Source organism: Orcinus orca, chromosome 6 (assembly GCF_937001465.1).
Source record: "Orcinus orca chromosome 6, mOrcOrc1.1, whole genome shotgun sequence".
Lineage (NCBI taxonomy): Eukaryota > Metazoa > Chordata > Mammalia > Artiodactyla > Delphinidae > Orcinus > Orcinus orca.
The window spans coordinates 115,392,918-115,411,689 of record NC_064564.1 but is presented as its reverse complement, the minus strand read 5'-3'; the positions used below and the strand labels follow the sequence as shown (position 1 = coordinate 115,411,689).

Sequence of the window (18,772 nt, the reverse complement as noted above, 5' to 3'; positions counted from 1 at the left end):
GTACGCAGAGGCAAGGACCTCGTGCAACTTGCAGTGGCCCAGCTAAAACTACAAGTGGGCTCTCGGGTTGACTCTGGACAGACGTGGGAGCCAGGATGCAGCGTTAACTGCAGAAGCGGCAGGCAGGAGCTTTGTCTCCAAGCAGCCCAGAGAGGGTCAGCCTTCTCCCCAAGGTCCCTGGCCCCCATGGAGGACAGAGGGACCCAAGACACAGCAGCCGCATGGACACATCCCTCGTTACCCCACACCCCCAAGGCTCCACGTCCTTAGAGGAAGCGCCACCCTGGGGGTGCCCAGAGGGGAGAGAAGGGGAGGGGGCGGCTTGGCTTTTTTTGTCCTTCTCTGACCTTCTCTGTCCTTCTGCCTGGGGGCTGCAAGGGTCTCATTTCTGAAAAGGCTGTTTTCCCGTTAGGGACAGCATCCAGGACATAAGTGGCAACGAGTCAGGGGGCCCCTCTGTCCAGATAGCACAGATGCAGGCAGAGCAGGTGCCCCGCCCTTGTGCTTGTCTTCAGATGCCCTTGGCCAATGTTTTCTAATCTATAGAGCTTGGAGCCCCATGGAGAAGAAATTGTCATTTTCAACAGAATCATGTGATGAGCACAGGTGAACTTTTTTTTTTTTTTTTTGCGGTACCCGGGCCTCTCACTGTCGTGGCCTCTCCCGTTGGGGAGTACAGGCTCCGGATGCGCAGGCTCAGCGGCCATGGCTCATGGGCCCAGCCGGTCCGCGGCATGTGGGATCTTCCCGGACGGGGGCACGAACCTGTGTCCCCTGCATCGGCAGGCGGACTCTCAACCACTGCGCCACCAGGGAAGCCCACAAGTGAACGTTTTTAATGAGATAAGCAGGGCCTGGGCGTCTGGAGATAAGACTTTGTGCCAGAAAGGATTAACCTTGCCTGAGAGAGTTCTGACCTTTGCCCCCCACTCCTGGGGGGTCACCTGCAAGCCCTCAGAATGTCCTCCTTGATAAGAGTAACTTTGTTCACCTGGGGCCCTGGGCCACCCCAGCTGGTCAATGCTGACAATGTGATTTATGGGGAGGCCTTGGGCCACACAGAATCCGCCTGCTCTCTGGAGGGGCTGGAGATCAAGGTCAGACATAGGCTGTCCGCCATGTGCATGTGGCTGGACCCCAAGGCACAGGGGAGCTTCCCTGGTTGGCAATGCACTTGTCACATGCAGTTGCTGGGAGAAATCAGCACTGTCCCCATGACCCCACTAGGAGAGGACACCCAGAAGCCCCATGCCTGGTCTCTCCTGGACCCGTCCCATGCACCTGTTCCCTTTGTTGGTTTCAGCCTGTATCCTTTCATTGTAATAAATCATCACCGTGAGTACAGCGGCTTTTCTGAGTTCTGTGAGTCCTTCCAGTGAATCACTGAAGCTGAGGGTGGCCTTGGGGACCTCAAGCCAGCCGACACCGTGTTTTCTTGTGCTGGACAGCCTGGGTGGGGCACAACCTCTTTCTGGGCCTCAGTGTTCCCTCCAGAAACAAACGGGATTCTAATCCCAGCCCCCTCATTATCCCAGACAGGCAAAGGAAATGCTCTGAATACGTCGAGGGAAGAAGATAGCAGTTTTTCTCGGCAGAGGTCTGTCGGAATGCAGAGAAGTGGACTAGAGGGCCGTCCAATGGCCCAGAACATGAAACAGACCACCACCTCCACAGATGAACCGTCACGGACGCACAGAAACGTGGACATGCGTGAGTGCTTATCCTGGGAGGGCCACAGAGCTGAGTAGACCCAGGTGGGCAGGATGGGGCCCTGTATGGATGCACACAGCCACAAGCCTGCCATGCTCTCTGCCATAAGATGGGTGAGCTCACGAACTCTTATCTTCAAAGCGTGAATGAGCATCTCTTCTAGGACACGCACTGTGCTGGTCACTCTACAGTTGGCTGTCCAACGTGGCAGCTGCTGGCCCCATGTGGCTGTTTAAACTTCATTGAAATGAAAATTCAATTCCTCAGTCGTGCTAGTCACATTCCATGTGTTCTACAGACAGACACGTGGCTTGTGGCTACCATACCGGAGGGTGCTGCTAGGGATAATTTCTGTCGCTGCAAGAGGTTCTGCTGCGTAGCTCTGCCTGACAGCACAGATCCCAGGACTCTGTGACTCCAAACTCACGTTCTTCTCGTGTTTTCCCTCTAATCCCCGTCACAGCCCTTGGAGACACACAGGGCAGGCAACGCCATCCATCACAGAGTGGGGAAGCGGGGCTCCCAGCAGGGAGTTCTAGCAGAACCCCCAGCTAGGAGTCAGGACCCTCAGGGTCTGCGCTGGGCCCTTCCACCAACCCATGTGTGCCCTTGGGAAGTCCTTTCCCCACACCTGCCTAAGGAAGGGGTCAGCTGAGTTGGTGGCTGTCACAGGGCACCCTCTTCCATCTATTTCATTATCAGTCATCCACAAAAGATTCAGATACAACAAAAGCTTCTGTTGTTTCAAATCTGAAAACCACAGGAGGTCTCACAGTCCCCTGTGTCGTCCTGCCCTTTTAGACTTCCCTGGGGTCCCCTGGACCCGAGTGTCCAGCCCAGCCCCTGCCCCAACCCGGCCCCCGCCCAGCCCCACTCCTCTCTGACCTGCAACACGGGGCTCTCCTCAAAGTTGTAGGCACTGGGCCGGCCCTCCAGGGTGGAGAAGGCCACGTTGCCCCCGCTCAACGGGGAGATGTCGCTGAACTCCGAGGTGCAGAAGGCCACGCGCTCGTCCTCGCCGGGGCGCAGGTACTGGCCCTCGGGCTTGCCGTAGGTCGTCTGGCAGGAGGCGCTGTAGTACTGGTAGGGCTCCCAGGGACCGCCGGCCCGGGTGCGCTTGTAGATGGCGAAGCTCTCAGGGCGGCTGGTGTGGAACTTCAGCCGCACGTAGGTGATCTCGTAAGCTTTCCCTGCAATGGGAAGACATGGACCCATTTTACAGAAGGGAAGGGAGCGTCAGAATCCTGGTCCAGGGAGAGCAGAACGGCTGTGCTGCGTGTACTATCTTGGATGGATCGTTAGAGGCTGCCTGGAGCACTGTGCTGGATGTGCCATGATTAATTAGTGATGCCTGTCAAGGACACAGGAGAGGAAAATGCCGGCATGCTTCCCAAGTACTTGCCATCCCTTAACTAGGCCCGTTTGTCTCCCTGCACAGGAATCTGCAGAGTAACACCCCTGACAGGCAGCCATCTCTTTTTGCTCAACTATCTCCAGCAATGGGATGTTGCCACGTCCTGAAGAAGCCTGCTCTACCATTAGAAAGTCATTTCTTTCACTACGCTCCAATTAACCAAACCTTCCACCTGTGCGTTTTGGTCTCACTCCCTTCCAGTGATTTTAGACCCCTGGAGTCTGGAGACATGCCTGTTTCAAGCCCCCCAAATCCTAACACAACCCCCCCAAACCCCTCTCTGTCTCCTGCTTCCATCTAACTTCTGTTTGATCCAAAGTTCTTAAGAGAAGTCTGTATCTGTTGGCCCCATGGTCTCATCTCCCGATTTAACCCTCAGTCCACTGCTGTGCAGCTTCTCTGGGTCACTCAATAGAAACTGCTCTTGCAACCACAGCCCCTTGTGGTCACAGCCAGGGGACCACGCCTTGCCTTACTTCCTGGGCCATAGATCATCGCTGTTACTTGGAAGCCCCCTCCCCAGGCCTCCGTGCAGCCCACACTCCTGGCCCTGCCTCCTGGGTCTTGCTCCTGGGCTGCTCCTTCCAGCCCACCCTAAGTCCCCTCCTCGGCCCCCTCTGCTCAATCCCCCCCAACCAGTGGCCTCTCCATCGGCTTCAGTCCTGCTCCCCTCCCCAACCCTGCTGACATCAAGATGTGGGATCTTCAGGCCACACCCTGCCCTCCTCTCTGCCCAGCTGCCACCTTTATGCCGCAGGAGCGCTCACAATGGCTCCAGATCCACCACAGTTACTCAGAGCTGGGAGGCTGGGATGGGAAGGGGCATGCGGCTGGGGAGCAGGGAGGGTGGGGAGGACGGCCGCCTACATCCTCATCTGCCCCGACAGGTGTCAGCAAGTAATGCCTAAGAACAGAAAAACCGATGGACTAATGAACGAATGAATGACCAAGAGAGGGAGGGAGCCCTCCCATTCCCCAGAGCAGCACAGAACTTCTCTCCACCCCTTTCCCACATCTGCTTTCTTCCCTCTGGCTGTTCTGCCCTGGTCCCAGATACCCCAGGAGGTCTTTCCCACTGCTGCCACCTCTGTCACCGTCCACGGTCTCCCTCATGCACTGAGGAGAAGTCACTTCAATCCTCTGTTTAAACATCTCGGCCCAAAGTGAGAGCTAAATCTATAAAACTCTTACAAGAAAATATAGGAGTAAATCTTCATGACCTGGGTTAGGCAAAGCCTTCTTAGACGTGACACCAAAAGCACAGCTGACAAAGGAAAAAAAACAGATGAATTGAACTTCATCAAAATCAAAAAATGTGTCCTTCTAAAGACACCACTGAGAAAAATGAAAAGCCAACCCACAGAATAGGAGAAAATATTTGCAAAGCGTTAAATCTGTTAAGGAATTTATCTGGAACATTTAAAGAATTCTTACAACTCAAAAATAAAAAGACAGATAACCCGGGAATTCCCTGGAGGTCCAGTGGTTAAGACTCGGCGCTTTCACTGCAGGGGACAAGGGTTCGATCCCCGGTCGGGGAACTAAGATCTTGCAAGCTGTGCAGCACAGCCAAAAAAAAAAAAAAAAAACAACCACAGATAACCCAATTTAAAAATGGAAAACAGAAAAAAGGATCTACATAGGCATTTCTCCAAAAAAGATATATCAATGGTCAATGAGCACATGAGAAGATGCCCAACATCATTAGCCAGACCAAAACCACAATGAGATTCCACTTCACTCCCTTAAGATGGATAAAATAAAAGAGACAGACAAAAATAAGTGTTGGCAAGGAGGTGGAGAAATCGGAAGCCTCGTACACAGCTGGTGGAGATGTAAAACGGTGCAGTTGCTTTGGAAAGCAGTCTGGTGGTTTCCCAAAATGTTAAACACAGAGTTACCACATGACTCAGCAGTCTCACTGCCAGGCGTGTACCCAAGCGAAATGAAAACATACGTCCTCACAAAAACCTGGACACCAATGTTCAGAGCAGCAGTACTCATAAAATGCAAAGAATGGAAACAACTCAAATGTTCGTCCACAGATAAATGAATAAATAAAATGTGGTATGTCATACAAAGGAATAGCATTTGGCAAGAAAAAGGAATAAAGTCCTGACACATGCTACAGTGTGGATGAACCTTGAAAATATTGTGATAAATAAAAGAAGCTAATCCCAAAGACTATATAATGTATGATTTCACCTATATTAAATGTCCTGAATAGGCAAATCCAGAAGGACAGAAAGTAGATTCGTGGTTTTCAGGGCCTGGGGTGTTGGGTGAATACTTGGCAGGGGGAGGTGACTGCTAACGGGAACAGGGTTTCTTTGGAGGTGATAAAAATGTTGAAAAATGGATTGTGGTGATAGGTATACAAGTCTATGAATAGCACTAAAAAGCACTGAATTGGTCCTCACATCCATGAGGGTGGCTATTATTTTTTAAAAAAACAGATAACAGGGACTTCCCTGGTGGTCCAGTGGTTAAGACTCCACGCTCCCAATGCAGGGGCCCCGGGTTCAATCCGTGGTCGAGGAACTAGATCCCACATGCGTGCCGCAACTAAGACGCGGCACAGCCAAAATAAGTAAATTAAATAAATAAATAAATATATTTTAAAAAATCAGATAACAGTAACAAGCATTGGTGAGGGTGTGGAAAAGTTGGAACCCTTGTGCACCGCTAGTAGGAGTGTAAAATGGTGCATTTGCTTTGGAAAACAGTTTGGCGGTTCCACAAAAAATTAAAAATAGACTTACCATATGATCCAGCAATTCCACTACTGGGTATAGACCCCAGAGTACTGAAAGCAGGGTCTTGAAGAGATATTTGGGCACACATGTTCATAGCAGCATTACACACAATAGCCAAGACGTAGAAGCAACCCATGTGTCCATCAACAGATGACGAATAAACAAAATGTGGTCCAGGGACTTCCCTGGTGGTGCAGTGGTTAGGAATCCGCCTGCCAATGCAGGGGACACGGGTTCGAGCCCTGGTCCGGGAAGATCCCACATGGCGTGGAGCAACTAAGCCCGCGAACCACAACTACTGAGCTTGCGCTCTAGAGCCCGCGAACCACAACTACTGAGCCCTCATGCCACAACTAAAGAAAGCCCGCGCGCAGCAATGAAGACCCAACGCAGCCAAAACTAAATTAATGAATTAAAAAACAAAATGTGGTCCATCCACCCAGTGAAATAGTATTTAGCCTTAAAAAGGAAGGAAATTCTGACACATGCTACAACATGGATGAACCCTGAGGACATGATGTTAAGCAAATTAGGCCAGTCATCAACAGACAAATACTATATGATTCCACCTATATGAAGCCCCTAGAGGAGTCGAATATATGGAGACAGAAAGTAGAATGGTGGGTAAGGGGAGAGAGTAATAGTATTTAATGGGGACAGAGTTTCAGTTTAGGAAGATGAAAAAATTCTGTGGGTGGATGGTGGTGAATATACAACAATAATACAACTGTGTGAATGTACTTAATACCAGTGAAATGTACACTTAAAAATGGTTAAGGTAATAAATTTTATGTTATGTGTATTTTACCACAATAAAAGAAAAAGCTGCGGCAAAAGTATACATATTGGCCCCTTGGGAATGCAGTGTAGTGACACAGATGAAGGGCCATGAAAATATTCCTGGCCTTTGGTGGAAAAAAAAAAAAAAAAATCCCACTTCTGGGAATTCGAACAAGGCATGGGACCTACATCAAGAAGTTCATCAAGGAATTTTTTTATAATAGGGAAAAAAGTGGAACCATAAGGATTCAATAAATTGTAGGGATAAACTCACAGGATGATTGAAACCACGGAAACAGCTGACAATGAGTTTATATTACATGGGAAAGTGAAAATGTTGAATGAAAAAAAAGACAAACGACCTTACATTTAGAATCGTCAGATGATATTTAAAAATCCCTAAAGAACGAGCAGAAAAGAAAGATATCGAATGCATAAGCATGACTGTCCTCAGGGCAGAGGACTCAGTGACTTTTCTTCCCTTTTCAAGTGTTCTACATTTTCCCAATTTTTTCTCATGAAGTTTGTTCTAATTTAAAAACTGGAGAAAACACAAATTAAAAAAAAATTTAAAAAGCAACCGCCTTGCCATGTTCTGTTTTAAGATGCTTTTCAAAGTTACATTGCAGCACAGCCTGGCACTGTCACTCCAAGCCCCTTCAAAGAAAGCATGTGTTGCCAACGGAGCCGGTGTCTGGGGCGGCCGCTTCTGTTCTGAGCAGGCGTCAGACCTCGGAACCAGGTGAGGACTTGCCCCAGGTGCGCGTTCACGAAAGGATGCTGTGTGGAGGTCGCCGTGGGTCCACGGGCCCAGATTCCTCTGTAAACATCTCGCAGCCAGACACCTCTCAGGAGGGGAACTTGGAGTCACTTAAAAGGTAGCTGGCAGCTAGAAGCGTGATTGGAAAAAGGCGCCACCGGGATTTCATGCAAATGAGCAACACCGCACACTAAGAAACATCGCGGCTTTTCCCTTTCCTTGCCAAGCCAGGTGCGAGAAGATGCAGGTACGTCACAGAGGCGCAGCAGGGACTTTCTGTTACAAGAGTTAACAGAAGGGCCAAGAGTTAATTAGAAGGGCTAAGAAAGCAACTTAATCCCTGCTTTGCGATGAAAAGGTTTCTGCCAAAGGCAACCCGAAGGCTGGGGAAGGAACTGGCCCTGAGATCTTCTGAACAGTGACAAGAATTAAATTTGCAGCCTCAACCCAGACCCTTGCAAGCTCCAGGGGCCAATGAAGCTTCAGGGTGATTGAGACAGGTGTGCTCCCATCAAAAAAGCTGGGCCAAAACGTCATCCCCACCTGTTAACTGCGGAGTGACACTGCTTGGGACCACACGGATCTCAACTCCCAGCCACCCAATAGGCTGTTCCCTCTGCCTGGAACGCTGTTCCCTCTGCTCCTCACCTGGCTGGCTTCCGTGCATCCCTGCTCATCCCACTGGTTTAGCAGACTGATCAAATACCCCAGCCTGAGTCCTGTGTGGAACACCTTTCTCCCACCTTCCCCGATGGCTACTCATCCCTGGAGCTGTGGGTATGGGTGCCTCACTGGTGCTCCCCAGCTGCCCTGAGCCTCTTCACCCTGTTCTGTAAAGACCTGCTCATCCCTCCCACTAGTCTGTGCCCTCCTTGGGACGGGGCAGTGAATCCTCAGAGCTGAGCACAGTGCCAGGTACACAGCAGGCGCTCCATAAATGCTTGCCAGATGAAGCATGATTTGTACCTTTAAGGAGGTTACAATCCAGTGAACAAGTGGAGACAGGCAGGCCTGACAACATGACTGAGGCTGTCACAGGGTTCTGCCAATCACGACCCCCCGAATGAGTCTGTTGAACAACAGCCAGCATTTAGTGAGCACCTACTATGTGCCAGGCACCTTGTTAAGTGCTCTATGCACACTCCATCTCAGAGACTCCCAAACAGTTCCATAACCGTGCACGTCTTACTAACAAGGAACCCGAGGTTCAGGCAGGAGAAAGGGTCTCGCACAAGGTCACGTAGAAAACAGCTGAGTCTCTGCTCAACTACAGGCTTGTCTGCCCCCAGGTTGCCAAACGAGCCACCCCTCCATTCAATGCTCAGAGAGAAAGGGCTGCCGAGGAAGGAGGTGCCAGTGCCCATGAAAACTGCAGAGGTCGCCCAAGCCAGCACCAGGAAGACCAAGCCATGTCCTCTCCAGCCAGCTGGGACGTAAAGCCCAACAGGAATGACACCAGGGCGGCCATAAAAGCAGGCTGGCCCACATCCGGCACTGACCGAGCAGAACGAGCTCCGAAGGAGAGGCTTATTTTGGGAAAATGGAAACAAAACAAAGCCCTTTAATTGGAGCCATCTGGGGAGCAGTGGCCTGGGGATGGGGCTGCAGGGGACAGGGTGGGGAGCTGAGCGGAAATGCGTGGGCGAGGCTGCCCTGCCCACTGTGGGCATGAGAACCAGGTGGGGAGAGCCGCTCCCAGCCTGCAGGAGGCATCACAGCAGGGCTCCTCCGCCCTAGCATCTGGCCATCCACTGTTCTCGTCTTCCTCTCCCATCCTAGCTCTTGGCAATTTGGGGCTCGCTGAATCCCTGCGAAGAGCTGGGGAATCCCTGTGACCACAGTGCCAGACACCATGAGAGCCTGGCTGAATCAGAGCCAGGCCCACGACAGTTCCCTCAACTTTGGGCCAAGAGTCTAAACCCCAAATATGGATATCAAGATTGTCAAGCCTATTGTCTAACCTGGGGAGCGTGAACAGATTTCGTCTGATTGATTATTGCCTAGGGCTTTGTGTTAAGAAGGATTCTGAGGTCCAGTCTGAATGGAGCCATGACTGAAATGTACAAACTACAAGTCTGCCAAGAGAGGTGTCAGGGCATTTAAGACCATTGCCATCAATCAGGGAACAGATGAGGGGCTGAGTGGGAATGATGGAGAGGAAGGCAAAGACAAGGAACATTCCAGAGAATGATCTAGTGATCTGGCGAATGCTGAAGTCAAAGGATGAGGAGGGAAGAACTGCAGCGGATTCCTGAGTTCCTTGCTTTGGTGCATGGAGAGACGAGGGGGAAGGAAGAAGGATGCCTTTACTTTTTAATTTTAAATATATACATATAACATAAAATATATATAACATAACATAATATATATAACATAACATTTACCATCTTAATCATTTTTAAGCATATGATTACTGGTATTAAGCACATTCACACTGTTGTGCAACCGTGGCCACCATCCATCTTCAGAACTTTTTCATCTTCCCAACTGAAACTCCATACCCATCAAACACTAACTTCCCATTCTTTCCTCCCCCAGCCCCTGGCAACCACCATTCTACCTTCTGTCTCTATGAATGTGACTCGTTTAGGGACTCATATGAGTGGAGTCATAGAGTGTTTGTCCTGTGTCTGGCTTATCTTCCTGAGCATAATGTCTTCGAGGTACATCCACGTAGCAGCATGTGTCAGAACCTCCTTCCTTCTGAAGGCTGAAAAATATGCCATCGTACGGCGGTGCCACATTTTGCGTATTCGTTCATCAGTGGACACTTGGGTTGCTTCCACTCTTCAGTTATTGTGAACGATGCTGCTATGAATATCGTTTACACGGTGCACCTTTACTTTTGGACCCTACGTTTGGGGCCCATGCGTGACATTCAACGGTCGGCTTTCAGGAGGATGCTTGAATGACCTGGTCAAGGGCTCAGGTGGGAGACTGGGCTGGAGGTGCAGGTGGAGCCGCAAATGTCGACCATGATCCCAACAGGCAAAGCCAGGGGCATGAGATGGGGAGAGGGCACAGCTGGTGGCATAGCTGGCGGGGAGATGAGAGAGAGCAGGGGAAGGGAGGCAGGTGAAGCGGCTGGAGCCCTGGGGTGCCCAGGTGCGGGGCAGGGCCAGGAGGAAGGGCGGGGCCACAGCTTAAGAGTCTGGGATGGATCTGGAAGGCTGGGGAGTTATTCATTCATGCGTTCATCCACTCATTCCTTGTTTCCAGGGAGGAAATACAGTGTAGCCATGATGTGCTGGGGTTCACATCCCCGCTCCACTGCTTAGCAGCTCTGTTGCCTTGGGCAAAAGACCTAACCTCCCTCCAGTGAAATGGGCAAGTGTCTTGAACACAGTGACTCCATTTCCCCATTTGCAAAATGGGTATCACAATAAAAGGGCTTCATGAGTAAATGCCTGCAAAGCACTTACCACAGTCCCCGGCACACGCATGACTAAATGCTGTCATTCCATCCATCCACCCAACCAACAGCACCACTGTGCAGGGGGCCCTGCCCTGGGCGCTGGGGTGCAGCTGTGAAAACAGGCATTCCCTCTGTAGCCTGGAGCCAGTGATGGACACAAGCAACTCACGCCTATGATCTAGACTGTGACGGGGGAAGGGTGAGGGGCTGCAAGAGCATACAGGCAGGCTCTCTGCCCAATCCTGGGGGCTGAGGGCTTCCTGTAGGAGGTGACCTCAAAGCCTAGTGGGGCAGATAGTGGCCTGTCCGCTGTTGCATCCCCAGGGCTTGGTACAGGGACTGGCACGCAGTAGGCACTAGGCTGTTCTGTTTATGAATGAGATACGGGTTATCCAGGAGAAGGCGGGAACAGGAAGTTTTGCCGGGCAGATGCAAGAGCAAAGGCAAAGACCAGGAGGACAGAGGCAGTCTCGGCCCATCCTCAGCCCTGCTGAAGTGCGGCTGGTGCAGCCAGAGCGGGAGGGGAGGGAGGGGAGATCTGGAGGCTGCCTGCATCCTTCCTGGGCTTTGGGACTTCCCACTCCTGCAACGGCTGGGTCCATCCTGAGCCCAGATGGGGGCGAGGCCAGCCAGGGCCAGCTGGGCCCAGGGCCATGGGGGGCTGCTTCGGCGGTAGAGGCTAATCAGGGCCGCTGCCTTGACCCCTGACCTGACTGGGGCCCGGCATTCCAGCCAGAACCCCCAGGGAGAAGGAAGGAGGACTTGGCGCCCCGGCACTGGCCTCGTCCAATGCAAACACGGCCGCCCACTCGACAGGAAGACGCAGTGGAGTCAAAGCTCAGGAGACACAGCCGGCGTCAGGCTCCACTGGGGCCGGCAGGTCCTTCTGACGTCCAGCTCCCACTGGGCCAGGCCCCGCTGTCCTCTGTCCCCTCCGCTCTGGCCATCCAGGCCGTGCAGGTCCAAGAACACACAGAGCGGCCTCCTGGCTCCCCTTGACCTGGGATGCCCGCCACTCTTTTGTCAACTCCCACCACCCTTCACATCTCCAAGAGGCCCGCTCACCCCGGGTGTGTCCCCTGAGCATAAATCTTCATCCACATCGTTCCCGGGGCCCAGCTCGTCTTCTGGCTCCATGAAGATGGAGCAGATGCTGAACGGATGCAGGGAGAACTGGCCCTGCACACGGGCAGCCCCCAGCCGGGATCTGAGGCTGGAGAAAACTTCCCCTCGCTCAGGGGCTCAGAACTCACCTGCTCAGGGACTTAATGGTCTTTCCAGTAGCTTCTCAGGAATCCAAGAAAGTGTACAAGCAAGAAGGGAGACTCCCCTGAGGCCAGCCGAAAGCTGAGGCATAACCTGGACGTGTATCATCCCCAAACGCAGCGCACTGCGGGGAGGGTCCCAGGGTCTGCGGTGGGACCCTAGGCACTGATTTCATCCTCAGAGCCTCAGTTTCCCTGTCTATAAAAGAACAAACGGGGACTTCCCTGGTGGTCCAGTGGTTAAGACTCCACGCTCCCAATGCAGGGGGCACGGGTTCAAACCCTGGTCGCAGAACTAATATTCCACACGCCGCACGGCGTGGTCAAAGAAAAAGAACAAACGGTGCTGGGATGGGGTGCTGACTTAGTGGGGTCCCTAGCACGTGGTGAGGGCCCCCTGAATACTGTGTTACCCCTGATGACCACCCACCTCCCACACACCCACTCCGAGGCTCCAGCCTGCTCACTTCCCACGGCCTCCGTGGAGGGCTGGGAGCCACCAGACCCCAAGGCTGCCTTTCATCCCAGACAGGAAGGCTCAGCTTAGCGACAGGACTCAGGGATTTGGAACAGATGTCTGCGAGCTCGCAGGGGGCTGGGAAAGCAGCGACCTCCGTCCAGGGCTGACCGGCCCTCCCCCGGCCTCACCCCACTCCCTCCAGGAGACCGGGGCTAGAGCCGCTGCCCACTCCTCCCTCCAATGAGGTCAAGGAGAGAGGGGGCAGAGCCAGCAGAGGCGGCCTGAGGGCTAGGAGAGGCTCCCGCCCACCCTGACTGAGGACCCACCCAGCCCCCACCGGCGATACCCTGATGGTCCCAGCACTCTTCCTCCCCTGATACTATGCGACCTGTGGCTCAGCGTGGAGAAAACCAAATTTGAACGGAACCAAATGTGGGCCGCGTCTGTCTGGGGCTGCTGTGGGTGCCCAGAACCCCTCCTGCATAAATGGGACCAGGGTCAGGATGTCTTTGGGGAGCCAGCTGGGAGAACATTTCTCAATCCCTTCGGAAGAGGCCACCCCAAGGGGAACCTCAGCCTGAGCCGCTCTCAGCAGAGTCCTGCTGGTCACACACAAGGACTGTCCCAGCTCCTGTAAGCGCTTGGCTGACCTGAGCTCACAGGACCTGCACACTGCCCGAGAGGTGGCAACTCTCACCCCATTTCACAGGGAGGAAGCCGAGGCACGGGGAGGGGGTGGCGTCCGCCCAGTGAGTGGCTGTGCTGGGCTTGAGTGTAAAGCCTCTTCTGTGGCCTGAGGCAGGCAAAAGAGAGACCTGAGCTGGGCCCGGGGCACAGGACGGAGGAGGTGGGGGCCTCCTTCATTCATTCACTGTGCGGACCCTTCCAGAGCCCCTCCCACATGCCTGGTGTTGCACAACACGACGGGAAGAACAATGGTGTGTGTGTGTGTGTGTGTGTGTGTGTGTGTGGCGTAGGGCCTGGCACACACCAAGTGTAAACGGGAACTGCCCCAAATCCAAACACGTAGACCCTCCCCCGCCCGCTCCTGCCTCGTCTGTGCCTGGCCTGAGCCCCTCATCTGACCCAGGTTCCACCCACACAAGCAACACCGTCAGCCAATCCCGCATCCTCTGTCATGGAACAAACTGTCTCCCACAGACCCCATCCTATCCCAGATTCCTTCCCTTGTGGCCTTGGGGTCCTGCCAGGCCAGTCTAGCCAGCTCCCCCAACCTCTCTCCCCCCACTGGTTTCCTGTCGCACGCCTGGGTAGAGAGACCCGTCCCATCCCATCCCTCCCATCCCATCGACAAGCCCCACCTGGAGAGCCCGACAGGTCAATGGGTGGTAACAAGGCCTCAGAGCAACCGAGCTTCTTGCGGTGGCAGTGGGAACCAGCCTGCTCTTCTGAGAAGGCTCGGTGTCCCCCCTACCACTTCAGTGCCTTTCCCCAGCCCTCCCCAAGGCACTGTCACCCAGAGCTAGGAAAAGCCAACTCCACCAATGGGTGGAATTCACGTCAAGAAGTTTATGCTCTGATCTTGGATACACACGGATGTCAGTATCATTTAGCAGCTGTGTGTCTTTGGGTAAAAGACTTAACCTCTCTGAACCTCAATTTTCTCATCTGAAAAATAGGGATACATTCCCATAATTCCTTATCGAAACCGTTTGGCTCCGGATGTGGTTTAGAATTCAGAACCCTTCAGACTTTAGAGAGATGATGCAGTCCTTATGCCATGCATTGCGTTAACACCTCCAGCCGGGTCTGGGGCTAACAGCCATGTTCAAACATCTCAGGAACAGAACGTATGACTATTCACGCTAGGATCAACAAGGTCTATAAGTAGCCTCAGGTCAGGTTTAGCAGCCGAAATGAGTTATAAAAATACTTTGAGGGGCTTCCCCACTGGTCCAGCGGTTAAGACTCCATGCTCCCAGTGTGGGGGGCCTGGGTTCGATCCCTGGTCAGGGAACTAGATCCAGCATGCATGCCTCAACTAAGAGCCCTTGTGCCACAGCTAAGACTCAGCGCAGCCAAATAAATAAATAAATATAAAAAAAATACTTTGAGTTTTCAGAGCTTTGGGAGATTTTGAACCCACAGATAAGGGAGTGTGGACCAATAGAAACACTCCCTCCCTGAAAGGGCTACGGAGCCAGGGGTCGGGGGGGAGGTGGTTATTCCCATTCCCTGAAATGGGGGAGGTGCCATGAGTGGTGCTGGGTCCAGACTCGGGACTGTGACTCCCGGGGACCTAAGGGCTCTTGCACCATGGCGTGTGGTTGGGTGGAAAGGCTTGGGCACAGCAGAGAGGCCATGCCATCCGGTCCAGTTACCCAACAGCCGGGTGAAACTCGGCTCCTGCCCTGAGGGCAAACTTCTCGGTGATGAACACGCTGGCTCTGTCCCCAAGATCACCCCCAGGGACGGCACACAGCCTCAGGGATTCACTGAACCCCAGAAGTCAACCAGATGCCCCAAGGTTAGGAGCCCCTGCCCCAGAAAGTCGACTAGTTCACCCCCTGGTGGGTCACCTCCCTTCTTTGCCCACAACAGCTCTGGGTCTAGGATGGACAATCATTACAGGGCATGGTCCTCGCACCCAGATCCGCTGCTCTGTAAAGGGCTCCCAGGAGGCTTCCCACCCCTCCCAGCCCCAAGAGACACTCATCAGTCTATCCTTCCAGATAGTGGGGGGCACAGGTCCCTTTCCTGAGGCCTCCCATATCTGGATCCTACAGCTAACCCAGGGCGCGCAGCCTCGAGCCCCCGATGGTGCGCACAGGGGACGAGGTGATGGCGGTGCCCTGAGCCCGCGCTTACCCAGGTTGAGAGTGATGTTGACCGAGGTGGGGTACTGCACCCCAAAGGCCATGGACGGGCTCTGCCACCAGGTGCTGTCGTCCTGGCTGTGGAAGTCGGTGAGGTAGGAGGCGTTGTGGTGGCGCTCGGGGTCGGCGGCGTCGCAGCGCTGGCACTGCGCCCCCGCTCCCTGAGCGCCCACGTGCGGACAGAAGTCCTCGGGCGGGCGGCCGCACGTGTGGGAGGCCTCGGCTAGCCGGCCGAACGCCGCGTTCTCGAACACGGGCAGGCAGCGCTGCGGGCGCCCCGCGTCGTCGTAACACGCGCCCATGCCCGCGCCGGCCGCCCGCGGCGCCAGGAGCGCCAGACCCAGCAGGAGCGCGGCCACCGCCGCCATGGTCAAGGGCACCGACGCCCTTGCGGTCCGGCCGTGCACGCCCGGCTCCGCGCGCCCGCCTCGTCTCCCGCTCCGGTGGGCGCGGACCGCGCGCGGGGCCCCAGTACGCGCCTCCCCCGGCGGGCGGGACCCATGGCGGGAGGGAGGGACAGACGGCGGGCAGCGCCCCCCAACCTCCCGACCGCTCCGTCCCTGGGCGCTCACGCCTCCTGGTGGTCGTGCCCGGGAGTGCTCAGCTTGGGAGTCAGCCCCAGCTGCTTTGCCCTGGCTCTGCTGGGGGACCCTGGCTCTTTGACCCTCGGTGTCCTCGTCTGTAAAAAGGGATTGGTAATGATGCAGGTTCATTACCGTGCTTGTGAGGTTTCAATGGCTGTTCATGACATGGAAACTGCTCACTAGTGCCTTTCAAGTCCTGAAATAAAAGGGGGCATCAGGGTCTTTACCTGGTCTTTCCCGTTGCACGTCTCCTCCCAGCAATGAAGTCACCCTAGGGGTAGATCCTTAAGTTTCCACTGTTCCATTAACTCTGAAAAGTCCTTCTGCTGCTGGCTATTCTCTGCTCTCAAAGCAGAGATTCTAAGCTGACATTTGTGACCAAGGATACCTGGTCTCATCACAAACATCACCTCAGAGAGAGACCTTCCCTCCCCCCACCCGCAGGAGATGCCCCCTTATATGCTCCATTCATTAAAATTAGTAAATCAAAGGAGAAAGCCAGATGCTCATATCAATAGATGCTAGAGAAAACACTTGATAAAACTTAGCAGCCCTTCCCAGAAAAACTCTAAGGAAAATAGTAATAAACTTCCTAAACACGCTCAGGACTATCTTTCAGCTGCAGCCTTTACAGCTAGGTCCTTCCCATCAGATGTCCTTGCTTGAGACTGGGAACGTAAAAGTGGGCAGAGGCCATCCTCTGCCCTTCTGCTGATTTTTTTCTGGTGGCAAGCGAGGTCACAGAGGAGGCTTTCTGCAGCAGCGCGCTTCCCATTCTCCAGCTCTGTGGGGGTCGAGAGGGCTTTGTGTGGTGGTAGCAGCAGCCGTGGCATCTTGACTCCTATTTCTGCCCCCTGGATTGCAGTTACAGAGTGAGCTCCCAGAGCCTCAGGTGGTGGCAGCTTCCCAGGTGGGTCAGTTCTGCAATGTCCTAGATGTCAGCACTTCTGGTGTCTTTCCATTCATCCCCTGAGCACTTACCTCTCTGCATTCAGTCCTTCCTGCTGCAAACACCTAAGCGCTTGCCAAGTGCTTGGTGCCGAGCTCAGCATGGTGAGGGTGGAGAGGGTGGGCAATAAATTGCTATCACTACAATGAAGACAAGATCCTGCTCTCTATGAGCCCTCGGTCTGACTGGAGAGGGAGACAGGGCACTAAGAAACAGCCTGATGACATTCCAAGGCTTGTTCTTGCCTGTTTTATAAGACTGGATTGTGGCCACGTGTTTTCCATTCGTTTGTTCCTCGGCAAACATGTACTGTTGCCCACTGTGTACCCTGCACTGTGTTGGGGACACAGAGGTGAATTAGACACCCCCATCCCACCCCCTAGTGAGGGAGAGACACCACATCCATTGATGTCCATGAAGAGGCTGATAGGATGTAACGGAAAGTGGTGCATGGGGGGCTTGGGGTGTAGGGAGGGTGGGGTGGCTAGTTCTGCCTGCAGGTGGAGGGTGCTTCCTAGAAGAAGTGATAAATAGACCGAGTTGTAAAGGATGAGTAGGGGAAAGGGCATCTCAGGCAGGAGGCACAGCTTGTGCAAAGGCTCAGACGTCTGAATGGGGAGGGCAAACCTGTTGTGTGTTTGCAGCTCTGGGTGGGGACTTGGTCCTGGGGCTGAGGCTGGAGCAGGGTGCAGAGGCCAGGTGATGTGGGGTGCTGGGCACCATGGTGATGAGCAGGGGCTTCGTCCTGTAGAGGATCTGCGGCTGCCGTGGGTTGTGAGTTCTTGACGGGCAGGGACCTCGTGTGCCTCACCCCCTGTCCCCAGGACCTGAGCTGAGCATAGTTCAGGGCATGTTTGGGGAACAAGCAGGAACCACATGGCTGGCAAAGGCTGATCCTACAGGGGCAGGGCCGGAGATGATGGCTCCTTTAAGAGGCGCCAGCCGGCTGCTCCCTGACCTTGCCCAGCTCCTGGCAATCGCTCTTGAGGGGACCACACCACACTAAGGGGCCAGGATGAGGGGCTAAGTTTAGTTTGGGCAATCAGGGGAGGCTTCTTGGAAGAGGTGACAGCACAGTGGAGACCTGAAAGATGGGATGAGAGGCAAGGTCGCGAGGGAGGGCTCACACTGATGGGAGCTGACAGGGACCCCTCAGCTGTCACCCTCAGAGAACATCTTCTCCCTGGAGTTAACAAGTTCAGACAGGCCCAGGGACATGGTTGGCCTTGGGACATGCCACCCCTCAGTACAGCAACTGTCTCAACCCTCCTCTGTCCCCAGCCCGAGCAGGGCCTGGGCCTGGGATTGAGTCAACCCTGGATAGCCCTTCAAATCCAAGGGCCCCAGATGGATAAATGATGCACCCCCTTGTGGGGGGTGCAGGGGCCGGAGGCTGGGCTCCAAAGGAGGTAACAATGGCTGTTGGGACTTCCCTGGTGGCGCAGTGGTTAAGAATCTGCCTGCCAATGCCCGGGGACACGGCTTCGATCCCTGGTCCAGGAAGATCCCACATGCTGCAGAGCAACTAAGCCCGTGCGCCACAACTACTAAGCCTGCACTCTAGACCCCGTGAGCCACAACTACTGAGCCCACGTGCCACAACTGCTGAAGCCCGCGTGCCTAGAGCCCGTGCTCTGCAACAAGAGAAGCCACCGCGATGAGAAGCCCGCGCGCCACAACGAAGAGTAGCCCCCGCTCGCCGCAACTAGAGCAAGCCCGTGCGCAGCAACGAAGACCCAACGCTGCCAAAAATAAATAAATTTCTAAAAAAAAAAGGCTGTCCACTCATTATTCATTCACTCGCTGGACAGACATCTACTTAGTCCGCATGCCATGCCCTGG

At 54.1% G+C, this 18,772-nt stretch overlaps 1 protein-coding gene across 2 annotated transcripts in view; it reads right to left on the bottom strand.

The window, feature by feature from the left end:
* Positions 1 to 15,844, bottom strand: part of LAMC3 (laminin subunit gamma 3) — a 62,942-nt gene extending 47,098 nt beyond the window's left edge. For both annotated transcript variants that reach the window (XM_049711409.1, XM_004269086.3), the window contains exons 1-2: positions 15,390 to 15,844; positions 2,596 to 2,900 (exon numbers count right to left, since the gene is read on the bottom strand). In XM_049711409.1, coding sequence (XP_049567366.1) covers positions 2,596 to 2,900; positions 15,390 to 15,765 — 681 coding nt within the window. In that variant the 5' untranslated portion in view covers positions 15,766 to 15,844. The remainder of the gene's footprint in view (positions 1 to 2,595; positions 2,901 to 15,389) is intronic.
* Positions 15,845 to 18,772: the final 2,928 nt, after the last annotated feature.